The sequence below is a fragment of the Eschrichtius robustus genome, chromosome 13, assembly GCF_028021215.1.
Source record: "Eschrichtius robustus isolate mEscRob2 chromosome 13, mEscRob2.pri, whole genome shotgun sequence".
NCBI classification, from domain to species: domain Eukaryota; kingdom Metazoa; phylum Chordata; class Mammalia; order Artiodactyla; family Eschrichtiidae; genus Eschrichtius; species Eschrichtius robustus.
This window is the reverse complement of record NC_090836.1, coordinates 81,646,967-81,673,419: the sequence shown is the minus strand read 5'-3', so window position 1 is coordinate 81,673,419 and position 26,453 is coordinate 81,646,967. Positions and strand designations below refer to the sequence as shown.

Here is a 26,453-nt window from a genome sequence, read left to right as displayed (position 1 = left end):
CTTGTTGGTAACTAGGATGATAAATAGGACAAAGGTATATGCTTTGATACCTTTCAGGTCTAAAATACAGCAGCTATACTGCCATTTAAATTTTTTTTTTTTTTTTTTTTTTTTAATGGCTGTGTTGGGTCTTCGTTTCTGTGCGAGGGCTTTCTCTAGTTGTGGCAAGTGGGGGCTGCTCTTCATCGCAGTGCGCGGGCCTCTCACTGTCGCGGCCTCTCTTGTTGCGGAGCACAGGCTCCAGACGCGCAGGCTCAGTAATTGTGGCTCACGGGCCCAGCTGCTCCGCGGCATGTGGGATCTTCCCAGACCAGGGCTCGGACCCGTGTCCCCTGCATTGGCAGGCAGATTCTCAACCACTGTGCCACCAGGGAAGCCCGCCATTTAATTTTAATGAAATAATTTAAGTCCTCCTTTTAAAACTGTTGGAAACTAGGTTTTCATTGTGCAGGATGATATGTGTCACAATGCTCCTCTCCTGGGCTGTCTTCTAGTTTAATTCCTATTTAGTCTAGATAAGCTGAATGTTAAACTTCACTTCATCAGTAAGTATCAAACTACAGAGCCAGGCATGTGTTAGAAGTACAATATTTGTAGAACAAGTAAATATATTTTTGCAATTTTCAGGCTATTTCAGTAACTGTTATGTGTCTAGTCCCTTACAGTTTATCAGTGGTTGTCATTTCATTTGATATCTAGAGCCTATAAAAGTTCGGTTATCCCCATTTTATGGATGAGAAAACAGATTTCAGTTAAGTTCTGATTGGCTAAAGGTCATAGCTTATAAGCAGTAAAGCCAAGTTTAAACTCTGATTGAAAGATACTGTGCTTTCTGTACCAAACTGCCCAACTTATTTTTGTCAGGGGTTGGGGGATGGTGCTCTTTAATTACTATTTCAGTTTCTTTAATGGTTATATTCAAGGTTTTTGTTTCTTTCCTGACACTTGGAATTTTAATGTTACATAGAATTTTATCCATTTCAGCTGGGTTATCAAATCTATTTGCATTTAGCTTATACTCTTTTTATTTAAGGCATGCTCCTAACCACTATTCCCATTAAGAGTGAACACTGGAAGAAGAGCAGATTTTGAATTTTCATTCTTTGAGTTTATTTACATCTTCTCTCAGTTTTTGTCCATCTTACTGGTGTTTTCAAAAGAATCAGTTTTGGTTTTGTTACTGATTTCTGTCCTGTGCTCTTTATTTCTATATACTCAGTTGTCATAGTTTCTCTTGGTTAGCCTGGCTTTTCTGACATATTTCTGACATAGTCCTCTTTATTGCCCCCCCCCAATCATCCACACACAGTCCCTTTTCTTAAATTACAGCATTCCCCAACTTTTGTCCTCAGCCTTCCTTTCTCCTATACTGGACTCAACAAACATTTCCTGATGTCAGTTAGATATCCCCACCAATGCCTCTTCCCCACTCACTCTTACGTCAATAAGAGTGGTGGTAAGGAGCTCGACCCTAAACAAACATGAATCAGGGCTCTGCCACTTATTAACATGTGATCTTGGGTAAGTTGAGCGACATCTCTGGGCCTTAGTTAGTTATCTTTTCTTCTCGTGAAATTGGTTATCTTTTCAAATAGAACTATTGGGACTATTAAATAAGCCATGAAAAAGTGTGCTTAGAACAATGTCTGGTATACAGCAGCCCTCAAAAAAATGGTAACTATTGTTATCAGTAGCATTCCCAGTCTTTTAATCACTTAGTAATCCTTGCCTCTTCCTAATTTTCACTACCTACTTACTCCTTACACTCAACTAAGTCATCCTCTCAATTTTACCTCTGGAATGTCTTCGAAATATATTCCTGTTTTCACTGTTCTTATCTAAAAGATGATTCTTCCCTCAGAATTTGGAATAGTATAAATTTCCTCATGTTTTCCTGCCCCTTAACGCTTTCTGCTTTCTCTTCTGTCCTCTCTCAACACTGTGATATCAGCGCTATCTTTCTAAAATAGAGATGTTATGCTATTTCCAGCTTAAAAAGCCTTCCGTGGTTATCACTTAACAACTCCTTGGTATACTATTCAAATCCCACAGCTGCTTTTCTAGCCGGTCTCCTATCACCCAGTTCCTTCCAGAACAGACTATGTACTTTCACATCCAAATGATACAGATCTATTCATTTAGAATATACTTTGCCAAAATCCTGTCCCTTCTTCCTAGCTTAGGTGACACTTCTGCCTTGGAGCCTCTGTCCAGTCCCCAGCTGGAAAGAGCTACTCCTATTGGGTTCCTGTAGCACTGTGTTTACACATCTATTATTCACATATTGTATATCCCCACAGTCCCTGCCTCAGAGCATTGCAAATATTTGCTGGGTTAGATTTGTTGAATTAAAAATTACAGAAAACATTCTCAATTGAAAATTACCTTGTTTCAAGATATAGCTGTACCGACTAGGTGTATTCCAAATCTGATCAAAATCTGTTTCAAAAGTGGAACAGACATCCTAAAGACAAGCTTAAAATGCTAAACGGTCCAATTGTAACCCATCTCTATTTATAAATCAAGGTTGTATATTTAGATTTAGCACAATGTCTTTGGCATCTCTCTCTTCACTAAAACGTGTCTAGATTCCAAAGCATACCTCTTCTAGAAAGGCTAATAAAATATCTTCACTCTCCTTCCCTTAAAATTTTCAGTATCTGCTCTCACTTACTATAGTAATATCAGGGGACCTTCTGTGCCAAAACCCCTCAGCTCTGTCAACGGTGACCCTAAGGATTCTGATCTTTTCTAATCATCATAGCAGGAAATCTGCCAGCATCATTTAAAACTTCCTATAGGCCGAGTCTAATTTGTTTCCTCCTCTAACACATTCACATAGCATATGTGATAGAGGCTTGCTATTTTTAAAGAAACTTATTTTTATTAGTTTAAAAAGGGGTACTGTTGATAGTAATCTGAATTTTGAAACCCATCATTTGAAATGTCTAATTTTTAAAAATCAAATTCTTCTTCTTACCATGTTATTTACCATTTTCAAAACTGCTAATTTCAGCTTTCACCAGCTCAATGCTCTTATCATAGGAAGAGTAATAATACTTTAAAAGGTAGAAAATTGTTTTTCCTTAGTCTCATGGATCCCAATCCCAAAAAGAGGGCCCAAGGCCATGCGACCTGTCAGCCATCCAAACCTGGTTGCACTTTCCTTTTCAGGAACTGTGTTTTGCATGGTTCCAGGAGAGAGGACAGGTCCAGTTTGTGAAATCAAGATTCTGAGCAGGTAGCCTTTAAATGCAGCGTTTCTTCTGCAGAATTCTAAATGGCAATTAGGAGCCACTGGTCCGCAGTGGTTCTCAAAGTGTGGTTCCTGGGGCAGCGGCATCACTAGGAGCTTGAACGAATATTTTTATCAGGCCCCATCCTAGACCTTCTGAGTCAGAAACTCGGGGGGGGGGGGGGCGCTCAGCAAACTGCATTTTAACAACACACCCTCCAGCTGATTCTGTTGCACGTTAACTTTGAGAACCACTGGTCTACACTAGTGACTGAAGAGGAGGGATATGCCTATCTATCTATCTCCCAATTCCCAGAGCTCCTGATACCCTACTAATGTGTAGAATCACTGTGGACACGAACCACTGTTCCTGTTGGGAGTAACAGGCTGGAAAAGGTTTAGTGTCTAAGGCAACAGATCTCAAAGAACTCCCAACCAATAGTTCTCCATGGCTTCCTTCGGAGGTCACCAAGCCCTGCACCAATCAGGTGGCAGAATTCCCAGTAAGGAGGGAAGTAAGAGTCCGTTCATTATTCACAGGTATCTAGGGAAGCCTAGAGAGGCCCTGTGTCAGGTTCTAGGATTAGAGTAGTATTACAGTCCCTACCGCCATGGAGCTGACTGTACGTATGCACCATACAGCTAACTCCTTTCTGCTCTACTCGGGAACTCTCTGCTGCTCCCATCTGGAGACTTCCAGGAAATAAGGTCTGTTAGTTCCCCCACCAAAAGATTACTAATCTAAAACTTGCCTAATACTGCACTTGCTCACTGGTTTTTGCTCACTATTTCTAGTTTTTGTTTCCTTGCCTGAGTTAAAATGGCTAAGAATCACCACATTGGCTGTGCATGACCATATCCTCAATTTCTTGTGATGAGAAGAAGGACCGGGAAGAGAAACCTGATTACTCCAGGGATATAGTCACATCATGACACCCTACCTCAACCCTATTAGGAAACCAGAGAAGCAAGATAGTAATCAAAACCTCTTTAGCTCCACCCTTCTCCCAATGAGACCCTAAATACCAGCATGTACAGCCCATGGCACAGAGGTAGATATTAAACTTGACAAGCAAAATGAACAACTCAGAAAAGCACTGGAGGCCTGATCTTTTTAACACTTAACTTTCTTAGACATCTCTTGATGAATTCTGAGGCATTCTTTCCTTAGTCAGCCAGTGATACTTACTGAACATCATCCTGTGTACCAAGAAATGTGCTAGATGCCAGGCGCACACCACAGCAAACAAACAAGATGGCCTCTTGAGGGCCCACAGTTTAGTGGGGAGATTGCCAGATGAATACAAAGTGGCAAGCGCTAGATGCAACGAGAGCAAAAGAACTACAACTAACTTGGGGTAAGCCATGTTGGGGGGCGGGGGCAGACATGGGGATGCAGGGTGAATGAGACAGACCAGGCTAGAATCAGGTCGAGAGGGGGGTTTGTACTTTATCCAGTTTTGCTTCATTCCTGTCCCTAGGATCCCTTCTACACTACACTCACATATTCAAACAGTAACATCTTGGTCAGTGAGTAATCTTTGTGTCTCCAAGAGGAAATACTGATTTCCACACGACAGCAAGTGATGCTACTGCAGGATTCTAGTGTGGGAATGACTAATGAATGTGCTTACCTAGTACAGGGAGTTTTACAAGGTAAAATAGTGGAGGCTTAATTCATTTTTAACCAAATGCCCTGGAAGCTTTTTTTTCTTTTTTTATGGAACAAGAGCTTGATTCTGATTCATAGAATTATGCAGGTAGATTTTCTATCACCGTTTGGAGAAGCTGTTCACTATTTTTCAATTTATTGTGTGATGTCACTACGTTGACTAATAGATTAGTATTTTAAAGTCTTTTATGAGATTGTATAAGATACAATTAAAATTTTTTTCCTTAGTAAGTTTCCAGTTCTCATAGTCAGTGAAAATACCCAGAACACTTCAAGAACTAACTGTTCTATTTATGGGTATCTGACATGAGAACTCCACCTCAGTGAAACTATGTGCCTCTGAAGACAGCCTTTTGCAGCCACGTGAACATGAATTCCTTTTGGAAACTTAAACAGTGAGTTCTGCCCTACATTTAGTGAAAATATTACCTTCCAGGATTTACTGGGGAAACACATCCCTTAGAAATTCCACATTTAAAAGTTCGTTTCCAAATGCTCACCTGGAACAGCGTGTTTGGCCCTTGCAGCCGGGCGGGGCTCAGTGGAGCAACTGGACTAAGGCTGCTCCAGAAGTGTATGCTGGATAGCAGTGGACTCGGGGTCAGAAGCAATCCATTTGGTGTCTGGGAAAGAAGCACATACACAGTTTTTGATACAGGTATCACCTGACTCCACCTGTGGTCAGTAGTGTGGCCAGGGGCATTAGCCACAAACCAAGAAACAAGCTTCACCATTTTAGGAAAATCTGACAACTTTGTTATTTCTGCAGGGCTGTGCAGCTTAATTTCCTTCAATGCTAATTGTATGAGCAATTTTATAAAGGAAGGAAGTATGGAAACATTACCTTCCTTAAGCATTCTAGTAGAAAACTCAAGTTCCTAGCAACTTTTGTCCAGGTGCTCTTCAATTTGCTCCTCCTCACGCATTAAACAAGATTTATTGTACAAGTAAGTGGGATCCCATGAAAGGGCTTTATTTTTTCCTATCTATATTTTCTTATTTTTCTACAGTGGACATCCATTCCTTTGGCTACACACATACACACACATTTTTTTAAAGGGCCTCCCAAGCTTCACTTTCCCTATCAATCAACAGCCCTTTAATACTTCAGGATCTGCTGCTAAAATACCCTGTAGCAGCTTTATCAAAAGCTCTGAACTGGGTTTTCCAGATTTCACTCCGGATATGGGGTTCATGAGACTTCATCTCCCTGGCAAATGGTTTGGAGGGGGAAAAAAAATCCTTTCTTGTCAGATTGGGTATAAAGCCAGAACTCTGGGTTTCCTGGGAGAGTGCCAAGGATTGCATTTGCTTGCATACACGCAGCAGGAGTCCTGGCCTGCAAGCCAGCCAGAGTGCAGAAGAAACAACACTTACGGCCCCAGCTGGTAAGTCTGCATGGCTTTTATTCTCAGCGGAGCCAAACTCCCTAGCCAGGGTGGTTTTGTACCTTTGCTGACTAGAAGGAACCCCTCAGCGGTTTTGTGATGCCAGTAAGGTGCTCTGTGTAAGAAGAACGACAGCAAGGGCGCCAGCATTTCAGATTGCATCGTGCTAGATGCTAAAGTGTTATTTTTTCCTAGAATTGGCCTTAGCAGCTTCGTTAATTATCCAGAACATTTAGCTTAAACCTAAGTTGAAAGGTCTGCTCTGTTCAGTGGAAAGGAGACAAACATCCAAAGGTTCTCAAACAAGCTGCTGAAAAGGCTCAAATTATTTGAGTCTTTGGTTCTACAGCATTTCCTACATATTGAATGACCTATGAGGTTACTAGGATAAATACTTGTTTTGGATAAGTTTCCCATTTGTTCTAATTCAAGGCAATTTCACAAACTTGCCAGGCCATCTGGCCTAACGGTTCAAGCTTAGCAGTTCCACATGGGCTCTGCCAGGGTTCCCATCTCAGAACCACTACTTACTAGCTAGGTAACCTTTCTATGCCTCAGTTTCCTAATCTGCAAGACAGGGAGAAAAATGCCTACGTTTTTTACATTACAGGATTGTTAGGAAGAATAAATGATCTGTGTAAAGCTCTTAATATGTGCCTGGAGCAAATGCTCAATAAGTGTTCAGGACTGTTATCATTAGTAATTAATTAAAAGTGTACTTGACGAACTGTATTTCACCTCTTCATGGGAGAAATCCTCAACTGTATATGGAAAAGTACTTAATGTTCTGAAACAGACAAACCAACCTAGTCAGCTGGTGCTTTAAGGTTCTTCTCAGTCATGTTAGGGTCAAGTCCACAGCTCAGGTGATCTGAGAACTAGTATTTGCATGTTACTCTGAAGCCAGGTCCCAACCACAGTATGCCACATTAACATTTACTAACCAATGTGTTCAGGGCCTCCTAGTTTACCTACCAATGAAAGTCTCACAGCTCTAAAGAGACAGTGAATCTGCTAAACTACAAAACATAGCTAGCTACGTTTCTCTCATCCATGGCCATAAATATATATCCATTTCTTTTTAATCTTCTGAGCAACATATGAGGTGTAGAATATATTTTCATAGTCTAAAATTCATCCCATGTCTGAATTTGAGATGTTTTGCATATTTGTTTCTAAGGGATACAGGATATACTCAGAATACAGTAGCCTTCTGTTTCTCATGTTAAATACATTTGAAATGTCTTCTATAATACATGCAAATAAATACTGTAAAATGACTTCATTCACTCCTCCCTCTCCCTCCCATCCCTGTTCTGCCTGAAGATCCTGTGGCTGTAGAGAAAAAAACTGGTTGGTTGCTCTTTTAGGGAAAATTCCTATAAAGCCTGGCCTGGCTTATCTCTGGTATCATGTGAGCTTTCACAGCCTCTCTCCACAAGCACCTTGAGTCATGGAGGGTAAGCTGAGCCCGAGGTAAGAGGCTAAAGAAAGAAGCCACCAGCAAAACGCATGCTTCCTCTTCCTTCACTGAAGAATGTCTTAGCAAATGAGCTCTTCTGAATGGCAGACAGGGACTTACTGATCCTGGCACCTGCCAAGGAAGGGGATGCCCTAGGGCCCAAAGGCAGTGGGTGTTCATTTTCAAGGGGAAAGACCCTCCTCTCAGGACCTCATTTCATCCTCCCCACTCAGTTCTTCTTACACTTAATACTGAGTCTTCTAGAAAGCCCTCATATTTGAGCTAAACCTGGTGAGCGAACAGTGTCCAGACACACCCCTCCTGAGTGCCCTCCTCCTGGATCATGCCCTCTGACCATCAAAATGCCCTCCACCTCCTCAAAGGAGATTCCTGATTTCCCCTCAACCAGACGGCACAAACTCACCACCTTCTTGCCAAATCCAGTGTTTATGACGCATCCATTTCTATCAACAGGAGCACCGTTTATCTACCCACTCGACAAATACTGACCAAGTACATAGTATGTATCAGGCGCCAGAGAAACAGTGGTAAAACAAGACACTATCCCTGTACTCAGAGCCCAGTCTACGACCCTGCATCCAGTCACTGAGATGCAAAATGCCTTCCCCTCACCCCCTGCCACACCCTCTGGGCATGGCCTGTGGACCCTTTCTGGAACTGACTCTCCTATTTACCCCCTCATTTCCAGTCTTGCTGCATCCAAGCCCCTATCAACTTAGGTGGCATTCAGCAACTGCCACCTAAAGCAGCCCAGCTGCCTCTGGTCTCTCCCTTCCAATCTGTTGTGAGCACCGCCACTGAATCAATCCCCTTAAGACACTGTGTTTAGTTTCAGGGGAAAAAAGAGTACAACCTCCCTGGCCACAATTCTAGGTTCCCCCATAGCCTAGTTTCATGTGAAAGCCGCCCCCCCACATCCCCCCCCCCCCGAGCTTTGGTTGAAGTGTCCTGAGCACCACACAATTCCAACCTACTAGTTCTTCAGCACTCATTCCAGAACTATCCTGACCACTCAGCCCATGGTCCCCTGGGCTAGAGCCATTCCACAAGTGATCTCATCTGCTTCTACAGTTATTAACCATCCCTTAACCACCCCAAACTCTCTCCTTAACTCCAGTTGCAGCTGGGTGTTTCCTCCTGAATGTCCTTCAGGCTCCTCAAACTCAACACAGCCCAAACTGGACCTGTAACCTTTCCCCATGAGTTTCTTTCCTTCCGTCAAACTCATACTCAACTTCTGGCTCTCCCCTAGCACCTCCACACCCATCACCAAGTCCTGTTGGTGGCAGGCCCTATGTCTCTCAGATCCATCGCCTTTCGCCTCATGCCACTGTCACAGCCTTAGGTCCTCATTGTCTTTCACCTGGAATTTTACAGTCATATCCTAACTGCTTCCAGCCTCTCCCCTCCCTAATCCACGTCATCAGGATGGTTTCTAAGACACAATTCTCACTATGTCACTCAGGCTCCATCTTCCACCACTTCCTTTACCTTTGGAATGTATCCTCCCCTCTTACTGAACTACTGTTCTGCCCTAATGCACAAGGCTATTGCACATCTTTATGCTTTGGCTCAAGGTGTTCCTCTGCCTACAATGCCCTCTTCACCCCATGTGCCAGATAAACTGCTGCTGATCCTTTAACACCCTGCCCAAGTGTGATCTCCCCTTCCACGAACACCTTTTCAACACCCTTCCCCATCCCCAAGAAAGTTAATACCTTCTCCCTTAGTATTCCTTTTATACCTAAGAATTCCATTTGTACTGTGTCCGGGATACTATACTAACCAACTTAAGGTAAGTTACGAGTTCCCTCCCAACTAACAGGGACTATCTAATTCACGTTTTGCACCCCCAGCTCCAAGCAAAGCCCGTGACACATGATAGGTGCTCAATCTGGGTTTGTTGAATTGAACTACATGTTCTTTCCCCCTTCTGTTCCTAAGGTACTTCTCTGCACTGTGTATTTGGCTCTTGCCGTGTGCCATCTTGTGCGTGTGTATGCCTTGTCATGGCTAGGTCCTAAGGTCATAAAAACAAGCACTTGTACTTTTGGTGTCCTTCCTGTGATTTGCAAATAATGCTAAATAATTACTTGTTGATAGATTCTAACAGGAATTTTTGTTTCCCTTGACTTATACCTTCAGCAGCTATTAATTTCCCATCAAAACAAGTCTAAATTCCTCAATGAGTTCCCAGGGCCCTCTATAATTTCACGTTATATATTGCCCTTATTCTTTACCTACTGGACAGCAAGCTTGTAAGCTCATGAGAACAGGAACTGTGTATGTCTTGCTCACCTCTATCTCCAGGTGCCTAGCCGATGGTTGGGCAGGTTGTAGCAACAAACATCTCTAATCTTAATCTCCCATGGATGCCAACAGAATCCATGACAGTGCCATTTTGTGGTTAAAAAAATCCTCAAAAGGTGACAGTGAACCTCTGGAAACTCCTACAGTTGTCTGAATTCAAATAAAAACATGGTTTTAAGAACTTCCAAAAAGAAGTAGAGTCACACAGGAGTTTGTATAGCACTGAATGTGCTGATCTGAAGGAAAAGAGGACACAGAGGAGAATTCCCTATTGGTCCAGGGTAGCTATGGTAAGAGTTAGGGGGGGAAATAGAATAAGGGTAGAACTGGGGAGAAGTCGGGAGATCCACAAAGGATCTACAGAAAAGACGGGGCCCAGGGTGGAAAGAGGGAGGGCGACGATCACACTTTGTTCATCTTAGGCAATCCAGAGCTGGGAGAAGCAAGAACCTTCAGCTGGAGTGTCAAGTCACCCAAAAGTCTACCAATGACATCCTCCACTGAACAGAGATCCTAAAAGGACATCCTTCTTCTCTAGGGCCAGTACGGAGAAAGCTGCAGGCTGAGCTAGGGCAGTGTCATGGAGTGGGATGAAGGGGAAAAAAACCAAACTTACTTCCTTTTGTGATCATGGCAAAAGAGACAGTAAGATGGAAGCCACTCCAGAGCTGAGCCAGGATGCAGTCTACCCAGTGGCTCTGCACCACACGCATCCAGTTTACTCCCCATTCCCACCTCGTGATCTGGGCTCAAGGTTGTCACATCCATCAGTAAATGCAGGAAGGAGGTTTTAGCATTTCAGTCCTCAGCAAGCTGTCTCTACTCAGTTAGTGTTAACCCAAAGCCGCTGCTAATAAAACAGCCCGGGGCATGCATGCTCGGATTCTGATGTGAGTTCACGCCCTGGTGCCCGCACATATCTGAGTTCAACATCTTAGACATCACGTGTGAGATGAGCAGAGGTCTTGGCATAAATGGGGGGACGTGCAATGAGCCAACCTCCGATTCTGAACTAACTTTACACTGGTAAGACAGGAGGAGGGAGAGACTAAACAGAAGAGGCAAATGGAAGGAAGAGGGACAGGTGACACCCAGATGCAGAAGATACAGAGAATCAGAAGTTCCAGCTGGCACCATTTGGGCTTCCATGGTGCCTGGCTGGAAACCAGGAGGGTTTCACATCCTGGCACCTCCCCCCACCCCCATCTCAATTTCTGTAGCTCATGCCATCAGAGATAACATTCTTGTTTTTCTAGCAACAGTCCAATATGACCTGGGTGGCCAAGCTCCAACTGCCTCACTCCTTGGCACCAGCTGGCTTTTGTATTCTCATTTTTCAGTTCCTCACAGTTCACGCTGGGGGTGCCTTGTGGTGATCATCATGTCTGTCTACATTTGTAATCGTTTCTCAAAGACTCCTAAGAGTAATGCATTCTTGATGGGAGTGGCGGTTACGATGTTGGGGGAGTGGCAGAATGCCGATGCTTTTTCATGCCCATCATGTTGTAGCTTGAAATTTCAAATCTGAATTTGGGCCTACACGAGGTATGTGGTTTAATAAGGTCCTTGGAGGGCATTGTAACCACATGACCCTAAGCAGGCCGAGACATGCTTAATCCTACCCTTCTTCCTGCCATGCTTCTAGCTGAAACTAACTGGGAATTATTCTTGGAATAAATGAATCAATAATGAATCAATAAAATAATATAAAATATAAAATATAAATCATTCTTGGAATAAATACAAGTTCTTGGGAACTTCATTTGCAGGGTATCAAATTATTACAGCACACTTTTGTCTCTTTTAAAGCTAGCCACGAAGAAAGTTGACAGGCGGTCCCCACAGGTAACCAAATGTTTCTGCGTACACACTGCACACCCCACAGAAAGTGGAGTTTCTGCGACAGAAAGTGCTAAGGGAGGAGAGAAGCCAGTGAGCCGCAGGAGTGAGGCGCCACTGCTGCCTGTGAGAGAAACGCCCCACGCTCCCTTGGGTGGAGAGGAGCCCCCCAGAGTTGACCTGGGGGCGAACAGGAGTCTTTCGCTCCCGTCCCTGGGGCGATTTCACACCCCTGCGTGTGAGGCCCAGTGGACTTCAGGAGAACTGCTGAGGGAGCTGGTGCTGTTTCTGACTGTGCACTCGAGGGAGAACCAGGGGCTGGTGGGTTAGTTTCTGGGGCGCCCGGAACAGCTCCTGTTCTCTGAGAATCCAAATCCTACACTGACTCGAGGCCTCCCCGAAATCCTAAAAGACTCAAGGCTGGTCAAGTCAAGATAAAGCCACTTGACTCTCCTGTCTGCTCTCAGAGAACCCACCTGGGGGAACACCCCACCCCCGAGTCCTGCCCTTCCTCTGCTCTCTCTGGTTTCTCCCTCCCTGTCAGCCACAGGCGCTGCAGGTGCAGAGCTGAGCCCGCTAGAAGGTGAGGGGATCTCAAGCCCTGAGACTCTGCCATCTCCCAAGGGCAGCCGTTGACTCCTTTAGCTCTGAATGGCTTCAGACACTACCTAGCCCCCAACGCCACCCCCTCACACCTGGCCCAAAGCCCCTCCCTTGGCCCAGGCCTCCCCGCCCCTCTCCTGTCCTAGTCCAGACCCTGCCCTGTGCCTCTCTCCCCTCGGGAAGCGCCCTCGCATGTCTCGGACCTCATGGCGCTCGCTCACAGGTCGAGGCCCCGCCCTCACAGCTTGGGAGTGGGAGGACCAGCCCGCGCATCTCCCTAAGGCACAGGCTTTCCCGTGCTTCCCCCTGCCTGCTGGTAGGCCGTTCTAGTAGATGCGGTCCCCCAGTCCTGAGCTTTGCATCCATTCCTCCACACCCACCCTCTGTCCCTAACTCGTGTCACTGGCCCCCCTCCCCTTGGCCCAGCCACACATCCTCAGTCCCGCTGCCCGGAGCCTCCCTAAATTCACTATGTCCAGGCCCAAAACCACAGGGCTAGCCCAAGCCGCTTTCCTCCGACACGACTACAGGGCTGGCACGTGTTCAGAGACGGTGATACACAGAGAAAGCAGAGGCTGAAATCAGAGTTGGCCTGGGCCTGGCTCTAGGCCTCTCTACACCTCACAGCTGGAAACACAGAGGAGGCCGGGGAGGAGAGCCTCAGATTGCCCCCCCTGGCCCGCTTCTCTAGTTACTTCTCTGAGCGACATCGGAAGCGCTGTGCCTGAGCCATTTACTCAGCGGTCCTTAGTCACTGGACAGTTTTGCTTGGTTAGGAAATGCCCCACTTAAGAGCACACACGCTCATTCTGCCTGTAACGGAGCCCTTAGCCTTCCCCTCCGCAGCAGCCTGCCGTCACCACCAGCTCACAAGCCGAGCCGACACGAAATCCCTGGGCCACAATCATCTGGGAGAAGCCATGGAGAGGAAAATGCCCAAGAGCTGCTTTCAGCTGCCTGCAAACTCCACGGACATCTCATGATCAGGGACAAGTGGGCATTTTCCCAGTGCACATGCCGAGAGCATTTTACTTAAAGAGCATGGCTTCTGGAGCGGACTAACTGGGTTCACGTTCACCTCTGTGGCCTACTAGCTGTGTGACCTTGGATGAGTTACCTTACCTCCGTGCCTCATTTACCTCTGTTGGAAAAATGGGACAATAATAGTATCTCCTTCACAGGCCTGTGATGAAAAATAACTGAGACGGTGCATAGACGGTGTTTCAAACAGTACCTGGCACACATGAGCAGCTCAGTTATGCTGCCACTAGTGATGGTGACAGCAAGAACACCTGCAGCGATGGGTACAGAGGCAGGGGACAGAGAGCTCCTACCCACCTCAAGCATGACCCCACCCTGGTGCCACAAAGTCACATGATACTAAAACCTGCCGGTTGTAGCCAGCTCTCTTCCCATGGCCATTATCCCCTTTAATCCTCACAACAATCCATTGCACAGATGTGGAAACTGGCTCAGAGAGCAAGTACCCGCAGTCATGTTTCTACCCAGCAGTGCAGCCAGGGACTGAATCCAGGTCTGTGACCCCAAAGCCAATGCACTTAACCTCTGCCACTGAAACACATCCAGTTTTCCAGAGGAAGCAGAAGTAGGTTTACCAGTACCTGCTCTGCCTTTGCCCTGCAGCTGCCAGCTGGACACGAGTGAGCATCTGAATACTGTATTTAGAGGAAAAGGCCGCCTTCATGTTGGAGTTAATAGCACCGAAGACTTTTCTTGCTCTACGAGTTTGCTTTCCTCTCCCCTATGCTGTGGACCTGGGCTTTCTCAGACTAGCACTGTTTTTTACTGAAGCATCTCTTTCTCACCGTTTGATGTGGCCCCTGCATTTCTTCTTAGAGACTACAGGACAACCCAGCTCCCCACTGACGATTGCAATGGCCGTACTGGTTAGCATCTATTTTCTTATTAACAGAAAACAAATGGCTACTTATCAAGGGCCCCCCAGAGAAGATTCTGCCATAAAATTTTCATAAAGCCCAAGCGCCTTCTGAAACGTCACCGGCCTGCTCAGCTTTCCCTAGGAAATCACTGTTTGGATCTGCTTTGACGGCCAGTGTGCGTATTCCATCTTACGATGGCTTTAGGCCCCTAAAAGCTAGAAACCAATCAAGCATCCCACTGTGGCCAATACCCTAAGCCTTTCCTCTTGTGTATGCTCCCACCTGGGCATGGAAAAGTAATTTCCCTGCACAATGACACAGTGACTTTGCCACAGGGACCCTCGGATTATCCTTTGAAGGGCAGAAGGAAGTTGCTTCGGTTGCTCTTTCCTCCCTTCCGCTAAGCCACTGAGTCTGGGTGCGGCCAGGACGACAGGGACGGCTCTTACCTGGGCGGTGAAGAAGGCTGGGGTGAGGGATCCCGAGGGAAGGGCCGGGCTGTTGAGGGCGATGGAGCCGATATCGGTGCCGGAGAGCACCAGCGGGGGCGCGGAGATTTCCAAGCCTTTGGGTTTTTTGGCCTTTGGGGGAAGAGATGGAGACCTGGTCTTGGAGCCCGATGATAGGTTCAAGGGCTCTAGGGAATCCGAGTCATGGCAGGCGGCCTCCAGGAAGAGGCTTCTGTGTTCGGAGGGGAGGGGCGAGTTAGGGGACAGGGACGGGGACCGAGACGAGGAGGGCGAGGCGGACGAGATGCTAGCGGCGGCATTTGGCAACATTAAAGAGGAGATCTTGGCGGAGACGGACGAGGCCAGGAAGGCCTCCGACGTGGAGGGCAGGGACACCACGGGCCTGCTGATGTGCTTGTCGGTTTTGTTGGTCACAAACCTGATGACAGTCCTGACTTCTTCCACGGGAGGGCTGTCTTCCGGCTGCTCCTCCAGCTTCTCCGTCTTGATGGCCTTGAGGGACTCGGGTGGGTTCTGCAGGGAGTTGATGGTGAAGGACGAGTACAGGCCCGAGTGGATGTACTCGTTGCGGCTGGCGCTCTTGAGGGCGGACAGGCCGTGTCTGTGGGCCTCGCGGCTCTCGGGGGGTGCCTTGCACTCGCTGTCCTGCAGCAAAAGGCTCTCCCGGCTGATCTCCACCGCGTGAGGGTCCATTTTCAGTATCTCCGGGAAAGAGACGAATTTATACACAAACTTCTGCCCGATCACCTTCTTGATGATGTTCTGTGAACACAAAAGCAGACGTGGAAAAGATGAGTGCATCAGAGAAACTGGTAAGAGGCTCATTCTTGTGGGGGAACCTTGCTGGCAGAAGCACCGAAACAGTCCTGACGGCACATCTCAGCTAAGGTGTAACGGAAAGAGGACTAAAGCTGAGGGCAGAAGAATTTGATTTGCATTCCAGTTCTGCTAATTACAAATGGTGTGATCTTCGGCAAGCTGATGGTCATTTTTAGTTTCCTCATCTGTGAAGTGAGGATTATTATACCTAAGAATATAATAACAGTTGCCAATTATTAAGCACTTACTATGTCGCTGGTATTGTTTATGCATTAGCTCATATAATCTGTACGGCGATCCTAAAAGAAAGGGATGATTCAACTCCCGTTTTAAACCTTAGGAAAATAAGCTTAGGGCATTTAAATAACCCACAGAGCCACATGGTAGGTAAGTGGCAGAGGCAGCCTTTCCTTTACCATAATATAGTATTGTCTTACCTACCTCTGGGACTTGTGAGAATTCAATGAAATAATAATGGGAAAGCATTCTGTAAGCTGGAAAGCATTATAGAAATGTAAGTTATTATCACCAAAACACCACAGTGTTTTCTTAAATCATGTAGCCATTTTTTTCCTTTTTAATTTTCTGCCAAGAAAGCCGCTGGAGGAAAAAACAAAGTGTCTACTTGGATGTTCACGACATTCATACAGTATTTTAAGTTGCTGGTATCTACTTCTGGCTCTTCAGTTTATGGCTCCCATCCTCAAACATTAGGATGTAAATGAAAACCAATAATCATTGCAAAAGTTTCCACCCCCCCTTTGGGAAAACGGACTTCATTTTAAAGGCTGTACTGTTCTTGAGATTTATTAAATCCGAACATTAGCAAAGTCTATCAAATGCTTGCCGGGTCCGAGGTACTCAAGGCAGACAAAGATGGTCTCCCTCAAGCACAGAGAGGTAGCGGCACCATCCTGTGGGAAGAGGACTAACTTACAAACTGTTCCACTTAAAACCTGGGTATGAATGAGGGTAAAAAAAAAAAAAAAAAAAAATCATTTGGGGGAGAAGAGCTTGAAAAATAGCTCCTGTTGAGCATCTACTCTGTCCTGGGTGTTATGCACAAGTGATCCCATTTGATCTCACATGAACCCAATTGTAGGCTGGAGGGTATCATCCTTATGACATAAGCTCAGAGATGGGAAGTGATGTGCCCAAGAGCCACAAGATCTACTAATTCTAAAGCCTAAGGTTTTTCCCATTTCCACACAAAGTTGGAGGGAGAGAATCAAAGAGCCCCCTTAGTAGAGATGACATTTTAAAATTAGTTCATCTCAAATTTTTAAAAACTGAGATACAATTGACATATAACATTAGTTTCAGGTGTACAGCATAATGATTGACATGTGTATACTGCAAAATGACCACCACAATAAGTCTGGTTCACATCCATCAACACACACACAAATTTTTTTTTCCCTTGTGATGAGAAATTTCAAGATCTACCCTCTTAGCAACTTTCAAATATATGAGAGGAAATTTAGTTAAATTTTGATGTTCATCTTGTGATCAGTTTGGTGTATAAATATATTATGCTTTTGCCTTCCCTCTTGTTACATTACAGCCTGCTAACTTGCCTTTGTCCTCCTTAAATGCACCCTCAAATCCCAGAAGTGAATTTATCTAGCAGTCAGGAGGGATGGGCATAATTACCAAGCCACTGAGATTTTCAAGGAAGAATTCTTCAGGGCAGGCATCTAAGGGAGGGACACACAAGGTCCCCAGGCAGCACCAGAAAACCCAATAACGCAAATCCTGGCGAAACTATGCTCAGCACCAGCACACAGGAGGTTCAAACCTGAGTACGTGAGATTGAAAGCTGAACAGTTCCAGTGCATGGCACCTTGGCCTGCAATTTAACCCACCAAATCCCATTTACTCCATCTGACCTCATTTTCACACTCGACACTAGCAAAACTGAAAACCACTTAGAGAAACTTCAGAGAGATCTAGTAAACTTAAGAATTCCACCTGGGCCTAATTGGCATCATCTCTGCACGTGACACACCTAGCCTGGGTAGACAACGCGCCTGGGAGAAATCAGCTCCCAAAAGGAAAGGGTTAAATAAGGGTGTTATTGGTGCCACCTGACCCATAAAAAGAAAGCATGCTTGCCTGGTGTGTTCCTCTGCTAAAATTCTAAGGTATTTTTGTTTCCCACTCATAATATTCTTCTCCCTGGAGGAAAACTTCATTTTATTCTCAGCCAGTGTGAATACTCATCTAAACTGAGTGAATCATTAAAGCCTAAATAATTACACAGAAGAAAAGAGAAACTGTATGGGCTGAATCCTTTCTTCTGCCAGGTCTTGGAAATTTTTTTTTTTTTTTTAACAGAACCAATCTTTAATTTTATTATGGGTATTCAGAACATAATGTCTGAGCAGGGATTACATTCACAAGCAAACCAAGAAGTCATTTGGGGCTGTGATAAAAATGCTAAAAGTGGTTGGAAATTGAAAGGCAATCTCAAATAGAGAGCTGGGCCTCAATGTGTTAAAAAGAACATAAGGGGGCTTCCCTGGTGGCGCAGTGGTTGGGAGTCTGCCTGCCGGTGCAGGGGACACGGGTTCGAGCCCTGGTCTGGGAAGATCCCATATGCCGCGGAGCAACTGGGCCCGTGAGCCACAATTACTGAGCCTGCGCGTCTGGAGCCTGTGCTCCGCAACAAGAGAGACCGCGATAATGAGAGGCCCGCGCACCGCGATGAAGAGTGGTCCCCACTTGCCACAACTAGAGAAAGCCCTCGCACAGAAACGAAGACCCAACACAGCCGTAAATAAATAAATAAATAAATAAATAAATAAATAAATAAATAAATAAATAAATATAAATTAAACTTTAAAAAGAAAAGAACATAAGGAACAACCCACACGACTATCAACTGAGACATAAACAAAATAGGGGACGGTCGTACAATAGAATATCATCCAGCCATAGAAGGGAACGAAGCACTGGCACAGCTACAACAGGGACACACCTTGAATGTGTTCGGCTAAGTGAAAGAAGCCAGACACAAAAGGCCACATATTGTATGATGGACTCTATTTATATAAAATATCCAGAAGAGACAAATCTATAGAGAGACAGAAAGTAGATGAGTCATCTCCTAGGGGATGACTAGGTGGGATGGGGGAATTGAGGGGTGACAGCTGAAAGGTAAGACATTTGGGGGGGGTGGTAGTGAAAATGCTCTAAAATTGATTGCGATGATGGATGTACAACTCTATAAAGACACTCAAAGCCATTGACTTGTATGTCTTAAATGGGTGAATTAGCTGGTATGTGAATTATGCTTCAGTAAAGCTGTTATTTAGACAGAGAATGTGAGGAATCCTTTTTCCCCCAGCTTTACTGAGATATAACTGACATATAACATTTTGTAAGTTTAAGGTGTACAGTGTGATGATTTGATGCACGTATAGATTACAAAATATTTACCACGATAAGGTTAGTTACCACATCCTTCACCCACGTAATTACGATTTTGTTGTTGTTGTGAGAAGATTTAAGGTCTACTCTCTCTGCAACTTTCATGTATATATTACAGTATTATTAACTCTAGCCACCACGCTGTACATTAGATCCCCCAAATTTACTCATCTCACTGCTAGAAATTGGTACCCTATGACCAACATCTCCCTGGTTCCCCACCTCAGCCCCTGGTAACCATCAATCTACTCTGTGAGTTTCTATGAGTTCAGCTTTTGTGGATTCCACATGAGTGAGATCATACAGTATTTGTTTTTCTCTGACTGACTTATTTCACTTAGCATAATGCCCTCAAGGTCCATCCAGAACATAAGGAATTTTAAGAATTTTGGCATGCTTAAAGGGAAGATGGTGGGAACTTTTGATGGCTGGATGGCAACTGCCATAACATGCTAACCCCCACTCTGAACAGAGAACAGAAGACACTGCACAGGGCCCTGAACTCAGCTGAAGCAGTAAGGGCCCTTCAGTAGCTGCTGCCTTCATGAGGAGAGCTGCTTGGACACCAAGAGAGTTTTTTTAGGGAAAGGCTACACGGTGACAGGGATGGAGACAACTGAAGGAGCTGATGACCGAAAGGAGAAACAAACAGCTTTTGGAAAGAACCAGGGCGGGTCTTGCTTCTCTAGAAACCAACAGGAAAGATGGATTAGATGTGGCTACCTGGACAATTTGAAACCTCTGCAAAGATGGAAGGCTGGGAAGGGCTGGGAGGAGAGGGGAAGGTGGGGTGCAGGAAGGAGGTCAGAGTGTGCAGGCCAGCTGTTTGGGAGCCCAACTCTACACCGGGGATATCTGCTCACATGAGGGGAGCCAGTGAGGAAAGCCCCCCACCAGGATGCCCAAGGCCAGAGACCTAGGTGGGTAGGTGGGCTCAGAGGAAGTGTGTGCCTGGCAGCTGAACTGACAGCCCCTTCGTACCCGACTTCCAGGGCAGACCCCAGGAGCGTACTGGGGGCATGTGTGTTTGCAGAGCTCTCTGTAGCCTCCAAAGGGAGGTTTCCTTGCAAGAGTTTGGCCTATGAGGGGCTTGCTGAGAAAACACACAGTACAGGGGAATAACATCAGGTAGTATTTGCTGACTATTATCTATCAGGCTGTGTACTAAGAACTTGACCACCTTCAAGTCATTTAATCCTCTGAAAGATTGGAACTGTTATTACCCCCATTTTAGAGATGGGCAAACTGAGGCTCAGAGAGTATAAATCACCCCCAATCACGAGTGTGTACTTGGGCAGTCTGACTCCAAGCACTTGGCCACAACGGGTGACCCAAGACTCGGGCTGACACAGCCCAGGACACGAGAGCACTTGGGGATGGGCTCTTATTATGAAAAGTGACAAGGATATCTAGATGAAGCCTGGTTTTTCCACCCCTTCCTCCCAGACTCACACGCATTTGGTGTTTACGGTTGCCTGGTAACCTGACAAACGCTGTCTGTGTCCAGTTGGGCCGAGTGACTCTCAAGCACGGTTTCAGGGCAACAGTTGCACACATCTTCCCTCCACATGTAGAGGACCAGCCTCTGTTCGTAATTTCCCATCAAATGTGTATTCACAACCAGGGTGGACTTCTGACCCGGCATTCAGGCGGCAAGGACGGGACCAACTTCAGCGAGGGGGAAAGCAACACCCACCCAACGCACCCCACGCGGCAGTTCCAGCAGAAGTGGAAGCTCGGGTCCCCAAACCACTCCCTCCATTACTACTGCCCAGTGGGTGTTTTAAGACTGCTGGAGCCTACAGGGCAAGCAGTCCATCTGGGGCAGGACTGTGGCCGCCTTGTGCAAAGCAACCCTTCCTGACGCACCAGCTACCTCTGGTCCCATGGGAGTCTCCCTAGCTTATTTCGCCCTAACAAGACAGACAGTGCCGAGAGAGTGGGTCCTGTTTCCACTTCCCTCAATGTTCCAGGCTTACCTACAAAAATAGGTGTGTCCATGGGTGTGTTCAAATATGTATACATTACACCCAACTCTGCCTTCTCCTCCCACTAAAGAAGAAGGAGCTTGTGCAAATAATCCCATACAGTGGAGAACTCAGACATATGTCTATTAAGTATTATGGTTTTAAAAAAATTACATACAGTGCAGGGTAATGAAGAGATGCTTGTGGAATTGAATTTACCATCTTAATTTTGATGTTATGAAGGATACTATTAAGTTCGCTACATGTTTATTGAATGAATGACTCTCATTGTGGAGAGAACCGACTGAGGCAGGAAGCCACAGGCTTCACCCCATGACAGACGATTTTCCACGGCTAATCCCCAGGCTGGTTAAAGCTCCATGTGATGCATCCGATACGTATACTTTCGCATATGCTTTTTTGCTGGCATTTTTAAGTGGAAAACTCCCAGACAGACACTGGGGGGCTAATGCAAACCTCCACAACCTCACACCTTCTGTGAGAGCTTAATAAACTGTAATTCCACTTATCCCGGCAAATAAGTGTTGCCTCTGTCGGCTCTGGCCCGGCACCCCAATTTTGATGTAGGGTCATGCTTGGGGCTTTCCTGTGCTCGGACTTCTTTCCCCAGCTCTCATTCCTCCCCAGTGCTGCCCTTCCCTCGGGGGCTGCTCCTGACTCCAGGAGGAGCCGGACCAGCTGTGGGGTCCCCATCAGTAGGGCTGCGGCTCCCTTCATCCTCCACCATTTCAGGGCTCCCAGAAACTGCAGGACCCCTGCCCCACCCCCCACCCCCCAATTTCACAACTTTCCTATCTTGTTCTCAAAACTGAGAGATGTCTACGGCTCACGACAGACAGCCCATCCTTTTCTGAACCCAACACTGGCAGCAGGGCTGGGTACAGAGGACAGAGTGGTGGATCGTTCCATAAATTCCCACTTGACCTGGCCACCAGGGCTGCCACCGGGATGACAAGGAGCGGTTCCAGAGTCACGGCCTGAGGTCAAATGCCACCCCTGTCTCTTATCAGTTGTCTCCTCTATAAAATGAGGGGACCGACCTCCCACCCACCTTGCGGGATTGACTGTGTAATCCACATAATGCTTAGCAGAATGCCTGAGACAGCCACACGTGATAAGCCCACAGTATATATCAGCTCTTAGCATTATTATTTTTACACTCCCATTGAAGCAAAGCCAAAACAAAATGTAAAAACCACCCTCCATCAGCTCTGATGACAACTGAAGAGTCAAAATTAAACCTCTTAGAAGGCTGTACTTATTCCCACGGGTCTGGGTGACCAGCTGGGTCGTCCGGGAGACAGAAACACACCTGGTTTACATATCTCAACCAAGGAGGGGAAACACGATGTTCTATTTCGTTGGGTTAAGACAAGAAGCAGACACGAGGCTTCAGTTCGTCATGCCTCGTGTGGCCAGCACTTGACATCCACTATGTAGAAAACCTCACACACGCCAGTTGATTCAGGACTGGGGGGAAGAGAGGCCCTCCCGCAGAGAGCAGCAGACGCGAGCAACTGGGGAGTCCAAGCGTCCTGCTCGGAATGCCCCAGCAGCTTCGGCGGAGATGCCGCACGTCCAGCCTGACAACTGGCGCAAACACTAACCGGACACCCCAGCCAATCTTGCTGTTCTCTGATGCCTCTCAGAGCAGGAAACGCACTGCCCAGGCTGGAGGCAGCAGCCCAGATCCACGGCGTCTGCTGTGGCTGCGGCCCTCGGGGAGGGTGACACAGGCAGCTGGCCCTGAGCGCCTGTCACCGAGATCCTGGGGCGGGGAAGTGGGAAGGATTTACTTGGGGGACTTTCGTCTGGCCGGGGTAGATAGCCTACATGAAAGGAACCCGTGGCCAGAAAGGGCAAAAGAAGCAAGCATTTGCGAGGGCCTGTCACGTGGTGTACATGCAGAGCTGCCTCGCGAGATGGGCACTGTGATTCCATTTTTAAGATGAAAAAGTCGAGGCTCTTGGTTGGAAGTGAGGTTATACCCAATTTCCCACCCCACAGGGGTGGGTTCAATACTGGGTGAGACTTACGACAGAATTCCACAGAGGTCTTTTAGAGGACAATACATCGTTAACATTTCCCCATGTCTTTAAATTAAAATTAGGGGAAAAAGCAGCATGCCTGGGATGCTTCCATTATTTTAATGAAATCATTTTACATGTATCAAATGAAAGGAGAAAAATTAATCTTGAAAGGTGTATAATAAAATTTTACAGAGGTAGGATTACCGTTGATTTGCAAATTTGTTTTTGCTTATCTGCATTTTCACATTAAAAAAATTATGTTTCATATGTTTTGCTCGTCAAATTAAGAGAAGGAAGCAGGCTCTGAAAAGCTTAGGCACTCAAGATCACGTAGCTTGTAGCTGGAGGAGCTCAAGTTTGAACCCAATTCTATCCAGAGCCAAGACCAAAGCCTTCTCTGTTCCACCACCACACCCTCTCCCAGAAAGCAGCTGAGTTGGCTCAGAGGCTGCTGCTTAAGCCAGGCTGCCAGGACCACGGGCTCTGCATTCCAGAGGAATCTCGGGGTAACGGCGGCGAGCCTGGGAAAACCAGCTCCACGCTCAGGAAGCTAGGGCGCTTCTAGCTCCTCCTGAGGAAGCCCGGCCTTCCTGAGGCTGTTCTTTAACCCCACTAGAGCTGCCTCTGCCCACCTTCAGGGCAGAGGAGGTGCCTGCTTTGATGGGACACCCTACTTGAGGCACTGGGGACCCAGCAGTCCCACCACAGCAGGATGGACATCAGAAGCCCACCTCTAAGTGGGTGACACCCAAGGGTGACAGGAAAATAACAGGAAGCTGATGTCCACATACAGGGCCTGGTTACGGCCCCTGCCGAGCAGCAGAAGGGCTCGGAGGGAGCATGGAGAGCGATGGGCAACTCCTCCCAGTATCCACAGGCCTGAGCAGAGCTGCTCACACAAAGAGACAGGCCCAGGGCCTTGATGGGCCAGAGGCGAAGCGCGACCAGCACTGGGATGAACGGACCCAGGTTTGAATCCCAGCTTCGTTACTTACTATGACCTTGAAAAGGTATTGAACTTCTGCAGGCTTCGGTTTGCTCACCTCAATTCAATGAGTTGGAAACACATTTAATATAAAATGTTGATATTCTCAAAGCAACATTTTTACATGAATTTAGGAAAATGAATTTTAAACAATCTTCAAAACATGATAAAGGATGGTGGTATCTTTGAAAAACATACAGACGAAGTTAAGGGACAGGAGATGTATTAGATAGTTGCTTTCCCAAAATTAGATATTCAGTTTATTCCTAAAAGGGAAATAAAAATATCTCATAGGGCAGTTTTTTCTAAAAGGCCAGTGTATGTCAGTGCCTCACTCAGAGAAGTCCGCAAAACATGAGCTCTCACCCAGTGGCATTTCACCCAGCAAGCAATGATCTAATTGAATAGCATCCTCATTGTATCACACTGTCTTCTCATTTTATTCTGCCTTCAAGGAATCAAAATTCCTTATATGGGTACTTCGTTTTACAGTTACAGAAGGCTTATGCAGTATCTCATGTAAGCCTCACAACACTTTGAAACCCATTTCACAGATAAGGGATCCGGGGCTCCAAGCTGGGTTCACAGCCTAGTAAGTAGCAAAGCTGAGCCTCCAGGCCCCCGGCTTCGCAGCCAACACCCTGTCTTCAGCTCCTTGTTTTGGGTTCCCATCCAGACCATGATCTGACTCATTCTTTCCTGACACAGAACCTAACTGTCTTCTCTCCAAAGTCAGAACAAGGACTCACTGTACGAGTCATGCTCAAAGTTCCTCCTCCATAACACGCAAACATTCTTTCAACAAACACTGAAGATGCGTGTGTATGGAAAGCTCCTTGCTGGGCTCTGAGGAACAGCAAGGGAAGGGAATCTGGCCTCTGTCCTCATCCTCTAAGTGTCTGATGGCTGCTTGCATGGCAGTGGCAGACCCTGCCTCTTCTCATCCCTGCCACCTGAACCCGAGGGGACGCAGAGGTTGGCTGGCTGTACTGGGCTCTGCTAGGAATCTGCTGTGGGCAGGCTCGCCTCCCAACGGCGGCCCTAGAGCAGCTATGAAAGGGATCCTGTGACCCACGCATGAGCCTGAGCTCCCTCCCCCGGGGCAGTCCTTCTCCTCGGTCCTGAGTTGAATGGCGCTCCCTCCACCCAAAATCCACACCCACCCTCAAATGAGACCTTATCTGGAAATAGGGTCTTTGCACATGTAATCAGCTAAGGATGTCAGGATGGAATCATCCTGGAGTCGGGGTGGGCACTAAATTAAATGACTGATGTCCCTACAAGAAAAGGAAAAATCCAGAGAGACACACAGGACGAAGGCCATGGGAAGACTGGGGCAGAGATTGGCAGGTGCAGCTATAGGTCAAGGAATCAAGGATTTCCGGGAGCCACCAGAAGCTGGAAAAGGCAACGAAGGATGTTCCCCTAGAGCCTTCAGAGGGAGCACGGCCCTGCTGAAACCTCGATTTCAGACTTCTGGGCTTCAGATCTTTTAGAGAATAAATGTCTATTGTTTTGAGCCACCAACGTGTGTGCTAACTTGTTACAGCAGCCCTAGGAAACTCCCCCCTCTTTCTTAACGTCTCTGTCCATCGAGGCAGGGAGGCCTGGCCTTTCCTTTCTGAGAGCTCGGCCTGCCTTCACGCCGTCACATTGCTGAGGGCAGTGGGTCCAGCGCAGCCTGGGCCGTCCTGGGTCTAAAGCTGAAGCTTGGAGTGCGCACATTCGCACACACGCGCGATCACACCCAGCCCCACTTCCAACTTCTAAGAATAACATGCTGCCAATAAAGGGCTCCAACTCTGTCTCGGAATTGGCCGACTCCCGGGGGAGGTTTCCTTGTGGTTTGGGTTGAGATCTCTATTCTCTGGCACTGTAAAGCTGCAGGACCAACCGTCCTTCCAAATTCTCTCCTGGCCTGGAGTGAAGGGCTCCTCTCCCTGCTGCCCCGGGGGCACCCACCCCACCCGAGAAGCCCAGACTGCACGATGTTAAGGGCATTTTCCCACCCCCTCTGGGCCCGCGGCTGCTTCTCGCTGGATGGGGAGTCTTGTCTCTCCCCGGCTCCCTTTCAACACTCAAGGGTATTTTTATTAAAGGCCCCTGGAGTGTTAATAAAATAAAATGTAAAACTGCTCCCCTACTTCCCCTGCCGGTGGGGCAGTTGCAGGGGAAGCAGTCGGGATGGGGCCAGATGGTGAAGGGACTTTGGAGCCTTTCCTGGAGGCTGCAGGGAGTCGGGCAGGTGCACAGGCGGAGGGGTGCCATGCTCCAATCTGGCTTTCTTTAGGAAGTGTC

The 26,453-nt window shown here is 46.8% G+C and overlaps 1 protein-coding gene across 1 annotated transcript in view; it reads right to left on the bottom strand.

Moving 5' to 3' along the window:
• ELK3 (ETS transcription factor ELK3) overlaps positions 1 to 26,453 on the bottom strand; it is a 68,363-nt gene that overhangs the window by 3,193 nt on the left and 38,717 nt on the right. Inside the window, exons 3-4 of the mRNA XM_068560587.1 lie at positions 14,881 to 15,663; positions 5,408 to 5,530 (exon numbers count right to left, since the gene is read on the bottom strand). Of these exons, the coding sequence (XP_068416688.1) occupies positions 5,408 to 5,530; positions 14,881 to 15,663 (906 nt within the window). The remainder of the gene's footprint in view (positions 1 to 5,407; positions 5,531 to 14,880; positions 15,664 to 26,453) is intronic.